Source organism: Rattus norvegicus, chromosome 20 (assembly GCF_021556685.1).
Source record: "Rattus norvegicus strain SHRSP/BbbUtx chromosome 20, alternate assembly SHRSP_T2T, whole genome shotgun sequence".
NCBI lineage: Eukaryota > Metazoa > Chordata > Mammalia > Rodentia > Muridae > Rattus > Rattus norvegicus.
The window spans coordinates 46,150,818-46,170,491 of record NC_141553.1 but is presented as its reverse complement, the minus strand read 5'-3'; the positions used below and the strand labels follow the sequence as shown (position 1 = coordinate 46,170,491).

Here is a 19,674-nt window from a genome sequence, read left to right as displayed (position 1 = left end):
AAATACGCTGCTGGCTGCTGGTGTATCCAGTGTGTCACAGAGAGTGGTGGGAGATGTGGGTCTGGGCGCCAACAAGAACATGAGACAATCTTTCCCTACCGAACTTCAGTGTGTGTGTGGGTGATCACTGTAGACGCCAGGCTTCTGGCCCCATTCTTTTGCCAGCCTCCTCCCCACACCATGATCATGGTCTAATGGTTCATGCGATGGTGTCAGCAGACAACGAGCCACATCTGACAGAAACAGAACCTGACTTTTCTGAAGGTTTAATATATGATAATATAATATATAGTAACATTGGGAAATATCTGACCAGTCAAAACGAAACAATGGGCTGGGGAAATGGCTTAAAGGGTGAAGTGCTTGCTGTGTAAGCATGAGGACCCGAAACCTGAGTCAGGATCCCTAACACCCATACAAATGCTGGATGTTGTGACATATGCCTGCAGCCCCAATGCTGGGAGTGTGCAGAAAGAGCAGCAGCCTCGCCAGGCTTACTAGCCAAAGTAATGATGGGTTCTCTCAGGGAGAAAACCTATCTCAAAAGGTGAGGTGGAGAGCAACAGAGAATAGCATCTACACCAATCCTGGGTCTCTGCATTTATCCATGAGGGAGTGCACCCCCACATACATGCATGCAACACAAACAACACATACATGTGTGCAACACATACACACACACATCCAATGAGACAGAGTAACACAACAAACGAGAGGCATAAAACTGGGTGTGGCAGAGATGTCTATAACCCGTTACTCTGAAGACTGAGATGGCAGGTTCCAGCTCCCAAGACCATCCCCTCAAAGGAGGCACTTCTGACACTTAAGAATATATAATACCTATGGTATCACTGAGAAACTACTGGATAACAAATATTTAAAGACTCTATTGATTAGGAAGGAATGCACTATACCATCAACTTGGTCTTGAAAAAAAAATGCCATCAAGTTACTTCTAAGAGAAGGAGCATGGTGGAAAGTACCACAGAGAAAGCAGAAGTATGCTCTAGCATGTGCCAGCATTTCCAGGCGGTGGCCTCCCTGGCAGCCAGGGCAAAGGCAAACTGCTGAATTGGCAGTTATGGTCACGCTAAGCATCTCCCTGTAATTAGGGTGACAGGGGAAGTGGCACAGGGAGGAAGAAGAATGTGGCCTCAGATTCGGGGGAGGTGAGGATACTGATTATGTTTCTCTGGAGAGATTCAAGCCAATGACCAAGCTGCTGTGACCTGGGCCTGCTTGGGGCCCAGGAATGCAGCCAGGAGTCACCTGAGCACACCTGAAAGGCGACTCCCTCAAAGTGAGACATGCTGGAAGGTTAAGATACATGGAGTTTCAGAGAGGTAGTCTAAAGGTTACATGGCAAACAATAACATTTTGGGTATACGTTGGGTTAGATAAGGTACATTTTAAACACCAAGTTTACTGGTTTTTGTTTTTTTTTTTTACAGCCTGGTGTTGAGACAATGTTTCAGTCTGCACTACTGAGTCCAAGCCAGTGGTAGGAGCATGGCGGCTGGAAGGTTGGGGTTTGAATAAACACCATAAGCCAGGAGGTAACTTGTCAGAGAATACGTCCTGGTTGATATTGGTTAGCAGACAATTTCCCCTTTAGGAAGCAGGAAAAGTAATGACAACAGATTCGAGTGATCAAGGCTAATTGGCAGGGTGCTGCCCCTCTGTGCCTAGAGGGTGGTGGTCTCCAACAGTGAAGGAACCTGACAGAAGCTCTGTTCTGCTGCTGCCCTCCAAACTAGAGTAATTCTAGACTAGAGCAGGATGGACCTCACAAGTGCTGTTCTCAGCCAGGGCCCTCCCAGAAGCTGTTCTGTCTGCTTTAGTCCTTTCATGGGCACATGCTACAGGTTTTCCTGTGCTGTGTACACACTGATACACACGGAAGACAAGGGAGCACAAGATGGGCAAACGCAGGACTTGGGGCAGTTTGAAAGGAAAACTCCTACAATATTTAGCGGGAAGTGCTATTTAAAGGCTGCATAAGAAACATCTACTTCTGTGCTTTTAATCAACGAATCAGAAATCTCAGGCTTTGATTTAAGGAAATCCAGTGCCTTGCAGTATTAAATAACCCCATTAAACAAAGCCTTTGTAAAACCAGCTTTCCCTTCTTTGCAAACCTAACAACCTGGTAATCAAAGCAGTGTCACCGCTTCACTCCAGGGCAATAGTTTCTTATGTAGAGAAGAAACTGTGAGGAACAAACACTCAAATGACAAAGTAAAATGTGTTTGTAAACACGACCTGCCGTCAGGCAGCCCAGCCAGCAGCAGTGCTGGCTGCACATGGCTGAACTTCCATGAACAAGCAACTGCGGGTATATATGTAAGCCAGGACGGGACAAACACAGACCCAGACTTCCAGACTTCCAGCAGTGTCCGGCCTGCTCATCGGAACTCTAACAGCCCTGCTCCTTTCAGGAGTGAGGGTCTTGCATCTCCCCAGCAGTTTGGGGACCTTCCCAGACTGGCAGATCTGCAGCCTGAGCAGGGAATAAGAGAGTGGGAAGCTTTAGAGGGGATCCTGGGCATGGGGGCACTGAGAGACCCTGGGTAGCCATGAAGGACAGAGGTGGCTTGATGTGTGCTCCACTTCACCGACTGGGTGGCCTCTGCAAGTTACAGCAGCCATCTGAAGTGTGTGCGAGAAGAAAGCGAAAGGAATTCTACACGTGGGAGGCAGTGAGACCCAGGTTATAAGAAGCGCCCTGCGGAAGTTACTCCCCCTGATCCCTAAAGGCAAGAGAGATACAATAAAATCTAGCTGCCTACCATAAAAATCAAACACAGGAAGACGTACATCATATGGTACAGAGAATTCAAGACACGAGAGAGCATGACCCATCAGGGAGTCTTCCAAAAGTAACTAGGATCCAGACAAAGATTATGCAGATACCCGACGGTACAGACGAGAAAAGGCTAGGTCTGCGGTCTGAGGACGGAGAACAAGCTGACATCACCTGCCCTGTGGTGTGACATCATCTCAGACACCAGGCATCCCCTATGATGCATTCCTCCTGAAAACAGTTTAATCTCTATTTTCACAGATTCATATGCAGAACCGAAACATCGAGGTACTCGCTGTTTCTAGATGGCTCAAAATCACCGAACACATTTTATCTATGACTGGAGGAGAATAAGGCAAACGTACTCTACACAGAACAAGTAGGAACTTCAAGTAAACTTAGAGGCGCCTGTGTCATCACCTATTCCACTGACCAATAGGGTTGGGGGCTGGAGAGAAGGCCAGCAGGTAAGAGCATGCACTGCTCTTCCAGAGGATCTGGGCTCTACTCCCAGCACCCACATCGAGAGCTTCACAGCTACCTGTAACTTCCACTGCTCCAGGGCATCCTTCACCCCTGGCCTCTGAACACCTGCACTCAGGTACACATAAATGCCATACAGGCACAGAGAGAGACATAGTCAAACATGACAAAAATGAAATAAAATATTAAAGCTGGTGAAGAAAGGCAGAAAGAAAATAAAACCACCACCTCCACCTCCACCACCTCCTCCTCCTCCTCCACCTCCTCCAGACACAGAAGGTGGCTGGTGGGGAACAGGTACTACCTACCCCACCTGAACATCAGTGTGGGCATCTCGCCCTCATGCGCTCTCATTCTGTATTCTTTTTTTAAAAAAATATTATTTATCTAATGTATATGAGTACCCTGTCGCTGTCCTCAGACACACGTGAAGAGGGCATCGGATCCCATTACAGATGGTTGTGAACTCATGGATTTGAACTCGGGACCTCTGGAAGAGCAGTCAGGGCTCTAACCGCTGAGCCGTCTCTCCTTCCATATTCAATTTTACCGCTGGAATGAATTTGGCACACGCTCATTCAAGCCAGCGGGCCGTTGTTTCAGCTTCTTTGCTGGCTGACACCCAAACCGAACTTCACACAGGGCTGTCAGCAGCCTGTGCTAATCCTCGGGGCAGGATAAAGCCTCAGAGCAAATCCGAAAGTCAGGCTGCTGACACCGACATCTCTGTCAAAATGAGTTCTTAAGTTTTTATTTTTTGAGCTCGTGAGCGTGTGTGTGTGTGTGTGTGTGTGTGTGTGTGTGTCTGTATCTGTCTGTCTGTCTGTTCATGGAGGTTGGGACTGCAGGTAGTTGTGAGCTGACCAAGAAGGGAGTTAGTAACAGAACTTGGGGCCTCAGGAAGGGCAAAGAAACTGAGCCATCTCTCCATCCCTATCAGGATGTTTCCTTTCGGTAAGACTGGATAAAAATCTACGGCCAGAGCATCTTACTAGACTCATCTTTCCCTCGAACAGAAGGGTCCCATTTTCCTGCGCTGGGCAAGGGTGGCAGAAGGGCAGGTACAGGGGGCCTGATCAGCCACTCCATGAGGTGTCAGTGAATCTGTGCCGAGGAACAGCACAACACCTCTTCTGCAGAACAGCTGTCTGCATCCCATGTCCAGAGTTCCCAGTGAGGCAGCAGTGAGGACTTAGATGCCTTCCATCCAGATGGCCGCAGAGGACCTCGATTCCAACCACGAGCGTGCATCTCAGCACGGTGCTACACATGCTATAGCAGAGCCCCGTCTTTCCCAGGCTCTGCAGGCAAACTGGCATCCTCATGCCACTCCCTGTCAACAGTGCCTCTAATTCTTCAGAGGATGACAAACACTCCCACACGTTACCGAATGCCCCTGCCTTACGCAGGCAAATCCAGGAACCTCTGATTCCACCTGGTGATATGACTCCATCCCTAAGAACTGGTTTGGGAGCAGTGCAGCTCTTCGTAAACCTGCAGGAGCAGTGTGAATGGCATCTGGACATGCAGTCTCACCGGCTCTAGCACGGTCTTCTCTAAATAGTCCAACACTAGCATACACGACAGCTTCTGACTCTGACAACACTCCCCTAAGTAAGTGAGCGGTCAGGGCCTCTGCACGTTGCTACAGATTAGAGCCACACTGCGGTGTGAGTGTTGCAGTGAGGGCAGATGGCAGAGCCACGGGCTATTGTACATGAGCAAGGCAGTAGATCCTGGAACAGCCTCAGTGAATCTGGTTCAGGATGTCGCCAAAACTGTCCTGGAGAGAAAGCAACACCTGTCTCGGTGAGCAAGTGGTAAAGGGATGGCCATGGATGGCCTCAGCTATCAGGATTACAAAACAAGGCAGAGGATGGGCCCCACTCTCCTATACACAGGCTGGCTTTCAAACTTCAGACCTCTCCTTACATGTTCGAAAGGGAACCCTAGAGGCTGGGCTGGACTGCAACACACAAAGGTCTCTTGGAGTGTAAACTCTGAGCAAAAGCTGAGGTGGGACAGGGCTTCTCGGTTTAGTGCCTCCAGCCTTCTAGAGAGCCTCTTAGCAGGAGGACATATCAGCTTGAGGAACCCAGGGAGCTTCACTGAAAATCAAACTGGACCCTGGTGCCTCTCTAGAAAGTCCTCTGGTAAAGGGCTGCCTCCCACCTTCCTCATGGCACATTCTCTGGCCTTCAGACTCAGGATGCAAGTGAAACGCTTCTGCCCTCAGGATTTGTCGCTGCTTGGGGCTACAAAACATCTTAAGCATTTCTCTGCTTCTCCACAGCATATAAACGACAAGCTGATTTCCACATGCAATGTGATTTCTCCCTTTATCAATCATTTTTAATTAGGCCTAGAAAATGCTGGCTGGGCAGAAATACCTAGCTTCTCCTTTAAGGCTAAGTGGGATCTTCCTATAGAGGCAGAGCAGTGAGGCCAGAGAAGGCTGTGTACAGGAGGCGGAGCTCATTAAAGCCATGTGTCTAGAAGAACAAGAGAGAAAACAGATGCCTATTCCAGACCATAGGCCAACATGGCAGGGGCTGGACCTGAAGCTCTCCGGACACTTGCCCCATATAAAGCCTATTTATAAAGTATTTATACTGCTTCTCTCAACTCTGTTTACCTCTGACACTTCTGCACATTCCCCCACACTCACCGTCATCTTAAAGACTTGGATCGACAACTAAGAGTTCTGAAATCTCTGGGCCTGTCCATCTGAAGCAAGGCTTTCAGCCTTGTCTTGTCTGACTTTGCAGATTTTGCTTCCGCTGTGTTCATGAGAGTAAAAGTACAAGAAAGGACTAAAGGATCAGAAAGCTGAAAGAACATCCTACCAGAGCTTTCGTAAGAACATATTTATGTCCTTAGCATATACCACACCCTTTCTGGGAAGATATTACTGGCCTGGAAGCTGGGTTAGTGGACCCTAAAATATACCTCACAAAAAGCACAGTTACCCTCCCAAAATAGGCCCCATAATTAAGTAAAGTCTTTTTAAGAGAATTGTTCTGTGTCACAGCTTCGGCGAATGCAGCCATACTGGGCTACGAAAGTGCTCAACGACTCACATTTAAGCCAGACCGTGGTGTCACGGCAAACAGATGCAAACAGCCTTGTGGACCGAAAGACTTGATCACAGTCATCCGCAGTGAGATCCGTCTCCTCCCTAAGCACATCTTCGTCTCACCAGAATCACTCTCCTTGATTCAAAACCAAGGACCAGCTCAGGCAACAACACCACTTCACCTGAAGACGATCACATCTGAGGAAGCTGGGGCCTGCAGCAGGAGACTGCCCTTCTATGCAGATGCTGAAGTCAGGCTGTGAGAACCTCCCTTTCTTGTCTGTCTGAATTCATTTATGTCTGCTTTTGCTTGGAGTCAGGGGTAGTGAAGGGAGGCAGGTTCTTGGGAACCATCTCAGGCCTCTATATACTGAGCCCTTCTCAGGGTGTGTGTGTGTGTGTGTGTGTGTGTGTGTGTGTGTGTGTGTGTGTATGTGTGTGTGTATGTGTGTGAGTGTGTGTGTGCACATGTGTATGTGTGCGTGTGTATGTGTGTGTATGTGTGCGCGTGTGAGTATGTGTGTGTGTATGTGTGTGCGTGTGAGTATGTGTGTGTATGTGTGTATGTGTGTGCGTGTGAGTGAGTATGTGCGCATGTGTTGAGTATGTGTGTGTGTATGTGTGTGCGTGTGAGTATGTGTGTGTATGTGTGTGCGTGTGAGTGTGTGTGTGTGTGTGCGCGTGTGAGTATGTGTGTGTATGTGTGCGCGTGTGAGTATGTGTGTGTATGTGTGTGTATGTGTGTATGTGTGTGCGTGTGAGTGAGTATGTGCGCATGTGTTGAGTATGTGTGTGTATGTGTGTGCGTGTATGTGTGTGTATGTGTGTGCGTGTGAGTGTGTGTGTGTGTGTGTGTGCGAGCGTGCGCGCACGCACATACGTTAAAATATTTTGAAATAAAAACTCTCAAAGTTTCTCTGGCTCTAACACTAGTCTCTCAGTCTCAGCACCACTGACGTGTGGGGTCATTCTCTGCGTGTGTGCACACATGTAGTTCTAACATCCTCAATATCACCAAATACCTCCTGGGAAGGCACAATGACCCCAGATGACAACCACCGTTTTTATCTCTCCTTGCATTTATCTCTCACACTGATATGGCCGAGAGGAGAGGGGGAATCTTGGTGTCTCAAGGTATTCACAAGCTGTGCTTTAAGATGCTTAAGTTTCTTGACTCATAGTGAAGAAATAGAATCTGAGAAATACTTGTGCCTTAAGAGATTTGTCCGTGGCACCCCACTGCCTCAGCTGAAGAGGGCCAGGACCGGTTGTCATCAGGACAGGGAAGACGGATTTGCTACGCTGTCCTCCTTTCTCCACTCTCAGAAGAGCACACGACAGAATACGGCAGACCCATTGCTAGGCTCAGTACTGAGAGCGATGGGCGGGAGGAGTTTAGGGCAAGGGATCTACTAATATCTACTGGGGCAAGGCATTCCGGCCAGATCCTGACAGGCTCAGTGCTTCTGTGTTAGGCAGGTGCAAAGCAGGAGCCTCTTCTAAGAGTCTCATGGGACGGGTGGGACAAGGACATAACATCAGAGGGAAGGAAGATCAGAAGGGGGTAGTTTAGCTCATAGGACAGGGGGTGGCAAAGGAAGGAGATCATCTAAACATGGTGGACGAGTGTGTGGGACACTGCCACGACCTGCCTAAGATCGGCAGGGGGCACAGTGGGTACTTCAGTGCGCCAGGCACTGTGTGCCCGGAAGGGCTCAGCCTCAGCCCTCTCCCCCATCCCACATGCAGGTCACTCTCATCCATCACACTTTAACCAGCTGAGATGACTGTCCTCTACAATTCATTCTTTCAATCTTTCATTCACACAGAGTGTGAGTCCAGTCCCCTTACTGGACAGTCCTGTGGGTTTCCACAAAAGCCTACAGTCGTATAAATAACACCACAGTTAAGATATGGGACAATATGATCACTCTTCTCAAACAATTTCCTAGTGTCCCCTAATTGTTTATTATTCTGTTTTTCATTAAGATAAAACATCTGGGTTCAGCACAGTGAGTTAATGCATGTATGCAGTATCTAACGATCAGATCAGAATAAGCGTTCTCACTCCACGATAAAGTATTTCTGCATGCATGGGACTGTTGTGTCCTGAGTTTTTTGGAAGTAAATCCTATATTGTGATAATTAAACTTCACTAATGGGTTAGAAACCAGGCCTACCCCTTTCGGCTGCAATGCTGTACCTCCAGCAAGCTGACACAGGCACGTTCCTCCTTAGCGCTGAGAAGACTTGAACCCCTGGTTCGGAAAGCTGCACACGAGACTTCCTGGCTGAGATTACTGTAGAGACCTCCTGAGGCCATGTCACGGCCCTGACTCACTAACCAGGCAGGTGGCCTTAACATCAGCACCCTGTAGCAACGACACAGTTGGTTCTCTCCCAAACGCAGGTAATGGCTCCACCACAAAAACCAAACTGTTCGTCCAATAATTGGGTCTCTGTGAAGGCACGTAACCACAGGAGGTAAGATCGAAAGGAAGGTTTGCAAATAAAAGCCCATACGAACCAAACGGATCATGTGCCTCGCTCTGTCCCTTCTCACTGACGCGAGTGAGTAGTATCAGAACTTGAACCAAAAGCTCAAAGGATGTGACCTCACTCCATTGTAACCGTGGCAGGAAGGGAGGCTGCGTTAGCTGTGCCTGTCTGACAGTGGCTTCCTTGGGTTGCAGAAGGAGGCCCAAGTAACAGCCCCTCCCTCTCTCTCGCCTCCCTCCCATCCCCCTCTCCAGGCTCATTATGGAGAAAGTGATGGAGAAGCTACTGTGGTGGCCACTGTGAAGTCCCATGTGTGCAAACAATCCATTCCTCAAGTCTTCCTGCTGAAAGCCTTCTAGTGGCTCATCTTCAGAGGCGACTGTCCCCACACAAGGAGTCTGTCCTGAAGCATGGCTACCGTGGAGCGCCTACTGCGCCCCACCATCTCTCAGCTCACGTGCTCCCACAACCGAAATATTAAAGGCCTTGGTTGACAGAGGAGCCTGAGACCCCAAGGGTACAAAACAACCAGTGGGTACAGAGATTTAACCTAGATCCCCTGACTCCAAAGCCTGCCCTCTTCGCTGCCGCCTGTCAGGACAGCTCTTGGTCTCTCAAGCTTCTGCTCCAGCCTGGGGCAGCTTTCAGGAAGCTCTGCTGAGAACTGCCTTTCGTTTCCCATTCTTCAAGTGGCCAACTTCTCTCTGTTCAACATGCTGTTCATCTCGAACTCCCAGCTTTGGACACTGCTCTTCTCGTCTGTGAGTTTATTCCTCCCATTACACAGCTGGCTTAGAACATACACTAAATTGCCAATGGTGCCCTAGGCCCTTCCTTTGAGCTTCCCCAAATCTAGACTTAATAGATTTTTATAAAATCTATCCCAGATCTCTTAATAACATCAGTTTTAACCAGAAAAAAAAGGCATATTGTCAGAAAACACCAATTTGGTGCCCCGTTTAATAATAAACTTTCGTTTGAGGTTTAGAACAGATTTGAAAGATGCCCAGGGTGGGGCAGGGGCTTCCCCTCGGGGACACCACCTTACTTATACTAAATGTGTTAGAAATAAATGTGACAGCACTTACCCAAATTTCCACCAACTATCACAAACGTTATATACACCACATGTCTTCTAAACCAGCAGTAGGACTGACCCTGAAAAAACAATGCAAATAAACACCTTAGTCACAATCCACTCCACTCTGCCCAACGCACTCTCCGTGCCTCTTCGCCAACTGGGGCACCCAGTCACTCAGCAAACTCCTTACCAGCTGCCCCTCTGCTTTGTTTGCCCAGGAAAATGAAACCAATTCATGAATTACTTTAGCATACACTAATAAGGAAAACAAAGGACCCTGTGAAAAGTGGAATCAATTAGAAACTGCGCTTGCAAATTTGAGAATCTACAATCCTTTAAAACTACCGAGAGTAAGAGAACAGTGGGGAACTCCCTAGGCCAATTCCTCTCCTCTTTATCATAGTTCTTCCTTCTGCCTAGCTCTGGGGGTGGGGGAGTCCCGGGCTACTCTTCTCTCTCCTCCAGTAAACAGATACTTGGTTATCTGTAAAACATGGCCGCTTTCACAGGGTCTTCAACATTGAACTAACTTAGTCCGTACAGGACGCAGAGCGGTTGAAACCACCACCACCAGCAGCAGCAGCACTAGGAAGAGCTGAGGGAGCCTAAGCTTTGACCACTGGCCTCCCCACTGCCCGACCTGAGACCTGGCGAGCCCTGGCATGGCTCCTCACCTCCACTGCACACACACCAGGCCCCAGACCTACTGCAGAGCCCACACCCCGGGCTGGGACTCCTTCCTGTCACCGCACGTTTACTCATGAGATGGTACCACCCGACTCATACTTGCTCTGGCTTTCTTTGTGCATGTTCCCAAGCAGGGGAGCCTTGACAAGTGCCTTCCTGGCTCCCCGTCCCTTCCCGTCCTGTCCCTAACAGTAGAAGGCACAGGTATTTTCTATTTTCTTAGGCAGGCGCCTTTTGCCCTTCTGGACTATCTAGGTCAGTCTGTAGCATTTTTCAGAATTCTAAATGAATTTTTGTCGTTGTTGCTGTTTGTTCCGTTTTTAAAGAATAATGTCTTTAAGCACTTCAATGCAACATGCGAATGTACAGAGTTTAAAAGAAGGAAAACACATCCACACTCAGTTATCAAAATATTTAACAGCTACCCAGTGGAAAAACAAAGTTGAGATGGATTTCCTCTGATAGACAGGTCAATGATTTTTCTGCAAAAAAAAAAATCATTTTAAATGTCATTTTTAAGAGCAGATTTAAGCCTCTCTTCATACTCATTAGCTTCCATTGTTTCATTGATTTTCCTAGTTTGGGAGAGTCACATTGTTTCTCTCTTTATTCCTGGTTTAATAATACCCTCCCCTGTCACCCACACGGTAAAGGAAGCATTCGCCGTGCTGTCTGAATCAATCAGTGATTAGGTACACTGACTGTACAAGCTTGGCTGATATTAATATTATCTCATCTCTTTGGCAGCCTGTGAGGTCCTAAAAGTGTAGATGGACATCTCGGCATTCTATATTTACATGACAACTGAGGTTAGGCAACAAAACGTTCTCTCCTTTTTACAGAGTGGATGCTTCATTTGTGTCGATGACTGACAGGTCTGGGAACAGACCAGCTGTTCAAGTATTCGCTGATAAGTAACACCCTGGATGCCTACACGGGCATAAGTGGTAAGTACGGTCCCTGCCTTTCCAGAGCATCAGGTCCAGCGGCCTCCCTCCAGTGGTCTGCACCAGCCAAGAAGCTCTCCAACTCCCAGGGTCTTGCATAGTATAGAATGGTGAACCATGTGGCAAGGCACTTGGAAACTGGACCAAGATCCAACTTCCTGTCAATCAAGCAGACCTGACCCTGTGGTGCTGGGGCAGGTAAATCAAAGAGAGCCCCAGGAGTGATGTCTTCGAATATGAGACCAGAGATGGCAAACTCAGGTAGGTCGACTTAGCGTCTGGCTACATCCTTCGTTCCAAGCCCTGCAGCATCTGTGATGAGTCAGAGTCATGGTAGACAAGGGGCTGTCCACATTATCCTTTTTATCTAAGTAACTTCATCAAGGGATGACCGTGTACCTTTTGCCAGAAGCAAACAGAACACAGGATAGTTATCCCTTTTCAAACTGAAGAAAGCATAACAATTTTCTCCGCGGTAGTAACCAGGGCAGAGTGACCAAGTGCTCATGCAGAAATCTACCGCTGGCAGCATTTTCCCCATCTAACATTATGTCAAGTGACTCTCAGGCCATGTGGCAGCATGTTCCTCCTCTCCGGGAGCTTCCCAGGCTGATGAGCACATAATCCTTTATACTGCCACCCCACTAGGTTTTGGATATATGCTTTTAGTAACCAGTAAAAACAACTGGAGGATAGCGAAGGCGGGGGGGGGGGGGGGTGTCATCTCCCGCATCTTTGGTTTCTAGACCTGCAATGTGTGTGCAGTCATGAAGGAGTAATGGTGTTTTCGTGTGCCCTCTCACACAACAGTGCATGGCCCCCTTTGTACTTTCTGTTTCTAGGGCATGCCAAGGCTGTGTGTGACTTCTGGGTTAAAGGCGACCTGTTCAGTACACTCTGTGAGCAGGGATGGTTCTCATCAAGACTGGATTATTCTCGATGTCCTCTTCCTAAGGGAGCCCTCACATATACTCCCCCAGCCACGGTGCCTCAAGAGTAGGGGGCAACAGTCCCTGTAGGGGTGGGCATCAGAATGGCTTAGGGCTTTGCAGGACACCAGAACACCGACAGGACATTTCACAGGAGTCTTCATTTCCTGAGGCTTCACTCGAACAAAACTCTCCCAGGTGACTGCTGTGTATACTCTGTGTATATGAGGGGTAGAGAGGCTCTGACTCAAGAGACCCCTAAACTCTTGCCAGTGATAGGGTCAATAATAAACATGCAGCTCAATGTAAGCCAATGAGACAGAATGTTTTACTGGGAGCTTCCTACTCTTCCGGAAGGATCTCTTTTGTCTGTTGTTCTCTCTCTCTCTCTCTCTCTCTCTCTCTCTGTGTGTGTGTGTGTGTGTGTGTGTGTGTGTGTGCGCACGCGCGCGCGCGTGCATGCGTGCCTGCCTGTGTGTACTGCCTGGGCTGTTCACATCTCTGCTGCTGTAGCCTGAGGATGCGGGTGGTCCTGGAGCTAAGGAGAACACAGGGAAGCACAGTGTAGGTGAGCCCAGCACCTCTGAGTTCCCATGCGCTCCTCACTGCTTAGGCCTCCACGAGTGGAGGAGTTTTCAATAGTCTGCTCTAGAAAACTTCTAAAGGACTCAATCCTAAGTAATGTTGGAAAAGGGAGAGAATGGCAAGGCACTGACACCCCACATTCTGAGGGGTCCCAACTCTGCAGATTCATTCTGTTCAGGGAACTGACCCAGCAGTGCCCTGGTTATTGTCTGCATTTCCAAAATCTTCCGAGTCAGCTGGACGCAATGTGCCCGAGGCTATGCAGCACTTTCCCAATTATCTTAACCAGAGTGGTCACTGGCTGCCTTCCCAAGAAGTCACAGGGATGCCACTTCCTGCAAAGACAATAGGAGTCTAATTGCTCAGTCCCAGCCTCCAGTAGGAAGGGCTTGGGGCTTCTGGATCTGCTCCGATTCCTTGTGGAATTAGTGGGTGTGGGGGGGTGGGGGCTCCCTGGTCTGGGAAAACTCAGGAGAGCTGTATCTTATGCAGGCATTTATGCCATTTTAGATGCTGCTGGTTCTTAGTAAAGCTCTTTCTGAGAAACGCAAACAGACTACACGGAACCACGGGTGGCTTTAGTAGAATTGATCCCCACGTAGGAGTGGTGTATGGTGTGGAGAGTGGAGTGGTGTATGGGTGTGGAGAATGGAACGTCCCAACAGACAACTCTGTGTCTCCTTGCTTGATAGCCACACTGGAGAGAGGGTTACTCTGGGGTTGAACTGATGCTGCGTCTGTTGTGGTGGGCGGATGAATGTTCTATCAGTCAGTGAGCACACTGTCTGGCCTCTCAGACCCTTTTGCTTTCTCTTTCCTGCCCACTTCCCTACGTCCAACTTCCCCAGTCCCAGCGGCTTCCAGTGCTGCGCCACTGCCATTCTGGCTGGTGCCTCATCAGCTGCCAGCTGGAAGGAAGGGATCCCCTTGGTCACTGCTGTGTTCCCAGCGCTTGTGCAGTACCTGGCCCGGAACTTACGCCTGCTGAGTGAGTGACTGAGAGAGTGTCTCACGAGAGCTCCTGTCACTTCCTGACCCTGGCTCCTTCTCCTCCACCTTACTGTATATATGAATCTCTAGGACACAGGCTGCTTAGTCCCAACTACGACATGCTATCTGGGAAGCATTTATAGGCTAGAGCCATGCTTTGAAAGTGAGAGACGTCTCACTGTGGCCATGAAGCTTACAAGAGGCCTTCTAAGCAGAGGGCTGCAGAGGTGGGCATTTTAGCCAGGCTGCTGACCGAGAGCTTTGGCTGCCAGGTTAACAGTAGTGCACACATGCGCACGCTCGACCATCTCTCCAGGGAGCCTACTATGCAGTGAGCACGCAAGAACAGTTGGGTCAAGTGCATGTGACAAGGGGCATCAGTTTTCCTCACAGTGGAACGCTCTCCAAAAATCAAGCTAAGGAATGAGAGTTACAAAGGCTGCCGGCTGGCTGGAAACGAGGCTCTGTCCCACATGGCCCCTGAGTCATGTCCATCAGTGACTACCAGATAGGACAGCACACACCTGTAATCTCAAAACCTGGGAGGCTAAGTAAGGCAGAAGCATCACAAGTTTGATACCAGCTTGGGCTATGCACCGAGAGACCCCGTCTCAAGATAAAATAAAATCGGTAAGTAAAAACCAAAACCAAACCCAACTGCCTATTATCTACAAGGTTAAACACAAGCAAAGAATAAGGGCTGAGAGAGGTGGGGCGCCCCCTCCCTCCCTTCTCAGCTCCCCCCCTCCGTGGCTACTGCTGTCCTGTGTGGTGTAAAGGCAGGTGGCTATGAACACAGTAACAAGAGATTTAAAACCCAGCCCCAACTCCATCCCCTCATCACCACAATCTTCTCTGAAGACCAAATGGTCCAAAATACGAGAGCTCCAAATGATCCACTAACACACTAAACAAGGAGGCAGCAGACGAAGCTCTGCCCGCTGCCAGTCACGGTGGTTCTGAGTGACTGTATACTGCTCTCTTCCTTTTGGGTGGGAGTCGGGGCTGATTACCAGGGTACTCTGGGAAGGCCTCGCTGACCCACAGGCTAACCCCCTTCTGTCAATTCCAGCTTCCCTCCAGAAAGCAATATGGACTCCAGCAAGGCTGTGGTTGCTTTATGGTTTGCTGGAGTGGAAGCAAACAGCAGAGGGAGGAGGAGAAGGAAGAAGGGGAGGAGGAAGAAGAGGAAGAGGAGGAAGACAGAGTGGAGAAGGGCACAGGAGGCACTAGGCCAGCAGGAAGGAAGTACTGACCATCCACAGACTAAGGAAATATGAAGGGCAAACAACTTTCACAAGCTGGCTGCTCCTTGTACTTCAAGTACCAGGAGGACACCTCAGCGGCTCACGGTGTGCAAGGCATTGCGGAATCACCCATGAGCTCGCTCTTGGCTACTAAGAGGCTGAGAGTGGATTCCTGAGATTGTGGCTCCGAGATTAGACTGGGAACTACAGATCGGGGGCTCATGGGCACTCAGGCATGGACTGTTAGGCAAACAGGTAGCTGAGTCAAGGGAGTGCCATTGCCACCACCACATCACCCAGGAATGTTCAAGCAATGCATATACCAACATACCTTCATATTTTATTACTACACTGAAACCTGTAGATCAAGGGTATCCACTCATTTGGGGTTGGAAATAAATGAAGTGTCATTGGAACAATGAGTTGACTATCTAGGGTGGGGTCAACTCTGAGCCTCTAACCCATTAGTTTGAAACACATGTGTGCAATAACCCTATCTTTCTGCGCCGTTGAGAAATCACCTCAGGTGCAGGTAGAGTGAGAAAAACGAAGCTAATACTGTTTTTATGGCAAACTCGAATTGTTTCCGAGTTGCCCTTTTAAGTGAGGCAGTTTCTAGGCCCTGCAATCTAGTCTGGATCGGAAACACTGCATCGCTGTGATGTAAGCATGCCTGCTAGGCACGTTCCCCCTGGCTCCCAGTCTAAAGTGACAACCTGGAGTGGCTCCAGGCTGAGGAAATGCACTTCTGTGTAATTTCACATCAAGCCCAGAATGGAGGCTAGCAGTGAATCACACAAGCCTTAGATGTAGGCTGCGACCAGATCAAGCTTGAGAACGGATGGAATGCTAAAGAGTGTCTTAGAATTTAACAATTAGTTTTTAGTATCAAAACCCAGAGTGTCTCATATACCCAGTATACATGCACATACACACACTCTCTCTCACATACACATATACACATACACATATTCTCTCTCTCTCTCTCTCTCTCTCTCTCTCTCTCTCACACACACACACACACACACACACACACTGATGCATGTATATATTTATATACATGTGTATATTTATACACACTTGCATGCTTAAATTCACTCACTCATAAATACACAGTCACACATGCCCACTCACATACACTTGCACACACACATATTTATACATACCTGTACATACATGCACACACAATGCACACCCAGACCCACATGCACACTTCTAAGGCTTATACTAAATTCTCATTATTAGACAGAAGTGCAGCAGACCAGGCTTCACTTAGATCCCCCTCTGCCAGGCCCAAGGTTCTAAGGGCTCTGACAATTAGAGACCTGGTTCCTCCTTGAGCCAGTACCCAAGTCTTAGCCCCGGCACCCCATAGCCCATGTTAAGGTTCTTAGTTACAGCTCTGATGAGCCAACATCTTGTCAACTTTATCAAGAACCTGTTTTAACCACCCCTGAGGACATAGTGTTTTAAACCAACATACCTCCCATAAAAACAGAATTTCTCAAGGTCTTATTTTTATTTTCCCAGCTCAGCCCTGTTAAGCTTAGTAAACTTGGGGAAAATCCTTGATGACTGAACATGAAGCAGAACATTCCCTTCTCTCCCTTCTGCCTTTAACAAACCTCCATTTGTTTGTCAATTGTCAATTGACAGTCAAAAGACAGTCAATTCCCAGCACCAGGGGATGGCTCTGTGGGCAGAAGCCTGTTGCTCCAGCCCGGACGGTGGCACATGGACTCTGAGACATCAATTCTTTAACAAACTGGATCTTTAATTGTAAATAAAAGGACAACTAGTGCTCCCTCATCCCCCGAAAGTAATCAATAAACAGAAATTATCAGGAAACATAAATGACAAAAAAGCAAGAAAAAGCCCGAAAAAGAAAACCAGACTTTATAGACACGAAAGGACATTCTCTATAGAGCAACCATGGCTGAGAGCAGTCATCTGTACAAGAAGACTCAAACAGATGAACAGAACAACACAGTCCAAAACAGACAGAGGCGGACACGGAGTCAACGTCAGCACCTGGTGCTGGGATCACTGAAGGAATTAAGTTGAATTGTACCTTCCCAAAAGATATGAGGAAGTCTTGACCTGCAAGGCCTCACCAAGTGGCTTTACTTGGAAATTACAGGTACAGCTCCCTTGTAGATGTAGAGACGAGGTTATATAGAATAAAAGAAAATGCTGGAGCCAGCAGGGTAGATGGATACTCTCTCTCTCTCTCTCTCTCTCTCTCTCTCTCTCTCTCTCTCTCTCTCTCCTCTCTCTCTCTCTCTCTCTCTCCCTCCCTCCCTCCCTCCCTACCTACCTACCTACCTACCTACCTACCTAAAACAAGAAGGACAAACACAAGGAGACCCCAGGAGACCTCAGAGGAGACCCAGAGAGATCATGTGTTCAGGAAGAAGAACAAGGATCAGTGCAATGCAGCCAGAAGCCAAGCGCTGCCCGTCCCCACCAGCAGCCGGCAGAGGACTCTCCTTGCCAGGCCTCAGAGGCAGCACCACCCTGCTCACACCTCAGCTGGCTCTGGCCTCCAGAGGACATGTCTGTGAGGCTCCATTTCTGTTGCTCGAGCTGTAGGTTTGGTTGTCCCTGTTACAGCAATCCCAGGAAGTGAATATACAGTATCAGTATCTTGAAGAAAACTCTATGAAAATTAGTTCTAGGGGCTGGAGAGGTGGCTCAGCGGTTAAGAGCGCTGACCGCTCTTCCAGAGGTCCTGAGTTCAATTCCCAGCAACCACATGGTGGCTCACAACCATCTGTAATGGGATCTGATGCCCTCTTCTGACATGTCTGAAGACAGGGACAGTGTACTTATATACATAAAATAAATAAACAAATGTTTAGTAAGAGTTAGTTTCAGATGAATGGCAGAATTTTTTTTTAAAGGTCAAACAGAAGGGTTTCAGAAAACAACTCATAGAACACCTTCACATTTTCCAATGGGCAACATCTTTTAAACTAGAACACATTAAAAAAAAAAACATACTGACCAAAAAAAAAAAAAGATATATCGCGATTTGAATTATACTGAAATTAAGAATCTCTTTATGGAACAGCATCGTCAGAGTCAGAAGATGAGGAGGAAATGATAACATTGCAACTGACAGTGAAGTGCATACATCACCAAGGGATGCATAACCCAGGGAAACGGGCAAAGAGTAGAGAAGGAAAACACAGGAAACAGCCAACACACTTAAAATGTTCTAGTTTAACCATAAAAGAAAAACAAATTAAAATCACTACAGCAACACGTGCTGGTTAGACGGCTAACGTAACCAGGACAGCCATTGGGAGAGGCCGCTGAAGAAATACTGTTTGTTACAGGCGGTCTTCTTGTTCACTACATGTGAGCATGCTCCAAAAAGGACGCACATCTTAGGACTTGACACCAGGAGCCCTGCGGAATACTGTGTGTGCTCGCCACGGAGGGGCTGCTGGCAAGAGTTTCCAACCTGGAACAACACGAAAGTCCACCTACCGTGGAAGAACTGAATAGATTCTGATGTGGTCGTACACAGCAGCAGGAATGGGAGATCTCCAGCTTTAACTAGGGTGTGCGTTACTCATGTAAAAGTTATGATAGACAAAGCCTAACCTTTTTCATTTCAGAACACTGTTACTAACTACCCTTGGTGGAAGTTCTCTGCTAAAGACTAGAGGGGCCTAGGAGTTTCCAACACATGAGTTCATTCCTTTTCCACCCGAATGCTGCTAACAGGTGAGCTGTCCTGAAAAATTCATCATGAGTGTGTTTAACGACATCTGCATTTTTTATGCAAGAATGCTATCCTTCCATTAAAAAAAAAATACTAGTACTCTTGGCATTAGCCCAAGGAAATCAGAAACGAAGACAGAACTTTCCTAAGCATTGAAAGCAAAGAAACACTGCAAATTAATTTATACAAGATAAGATAATTCAGAGATTTATAGTGCTAAAAGCTTCAGAGTGGCATTATCAAATTAGGGGTTCTATTCACTTAAGATGACTATCAAGGTACAGACATTTTATACTGCATGTTTGGCTGGCGCAAAGCAGAAAGTTTCAGTAAAGTAATTCAGTATTTTAATTTTATCTTAATTGTTTTTTTTAAAGTAAAAATTTGGCTATTTGACGCCAACTTCATGCACATTAAAAATATTTTTCTGGAGCCTTGATTGACAGCCTACAACATCCTAGAAGGACAAATCTTGAAAGAGGGCATTTTTGGCCTAAGATGCACAGAAAATGCTCAAGATGTCCTTCCGGAATTACTGCAGGAGACCAGAAGTCAGTGACAATTTCCAAGGCATGGTCTGTAGCACTGAGCAGGCTCTTAGAACCCCACCTAGG

At 47.8% G+C, this 19,674-nt stretch overlaps 1 protein-coding gene across 13 annotated transcripts in view; it reads right to left on the bottom strand.

The window, feature by feature from the left end:
• Positions 1-19,674, bottom strand: part of Fyn (FYN proto-oncogene, Src family tyrosine kinase) — a 192,019-nt gene that overhangs the window by 97,278 nt on the left and 75,067 nt on the right. For 6 of the 13 annotated variants that reach the window (XM_087596871.1, XM_087596875.1, XM_087596867.1 and 3 more), the window contains 1 exon segment: positions 9,950-10,019. The exons of 2 other annotated variants lie outside the window; for them this stretch is intronic. Coding sequence is in view for 3 of the 11 variants with exons in the window: in XM_087596867.1 (XP_087452993.1) it covers positions 9,950-10,019 (70 nt within the window). In the remaining 8 variants the exon portion in view is untranslated. 13 annotated transcript variants of the gene reach the window in all.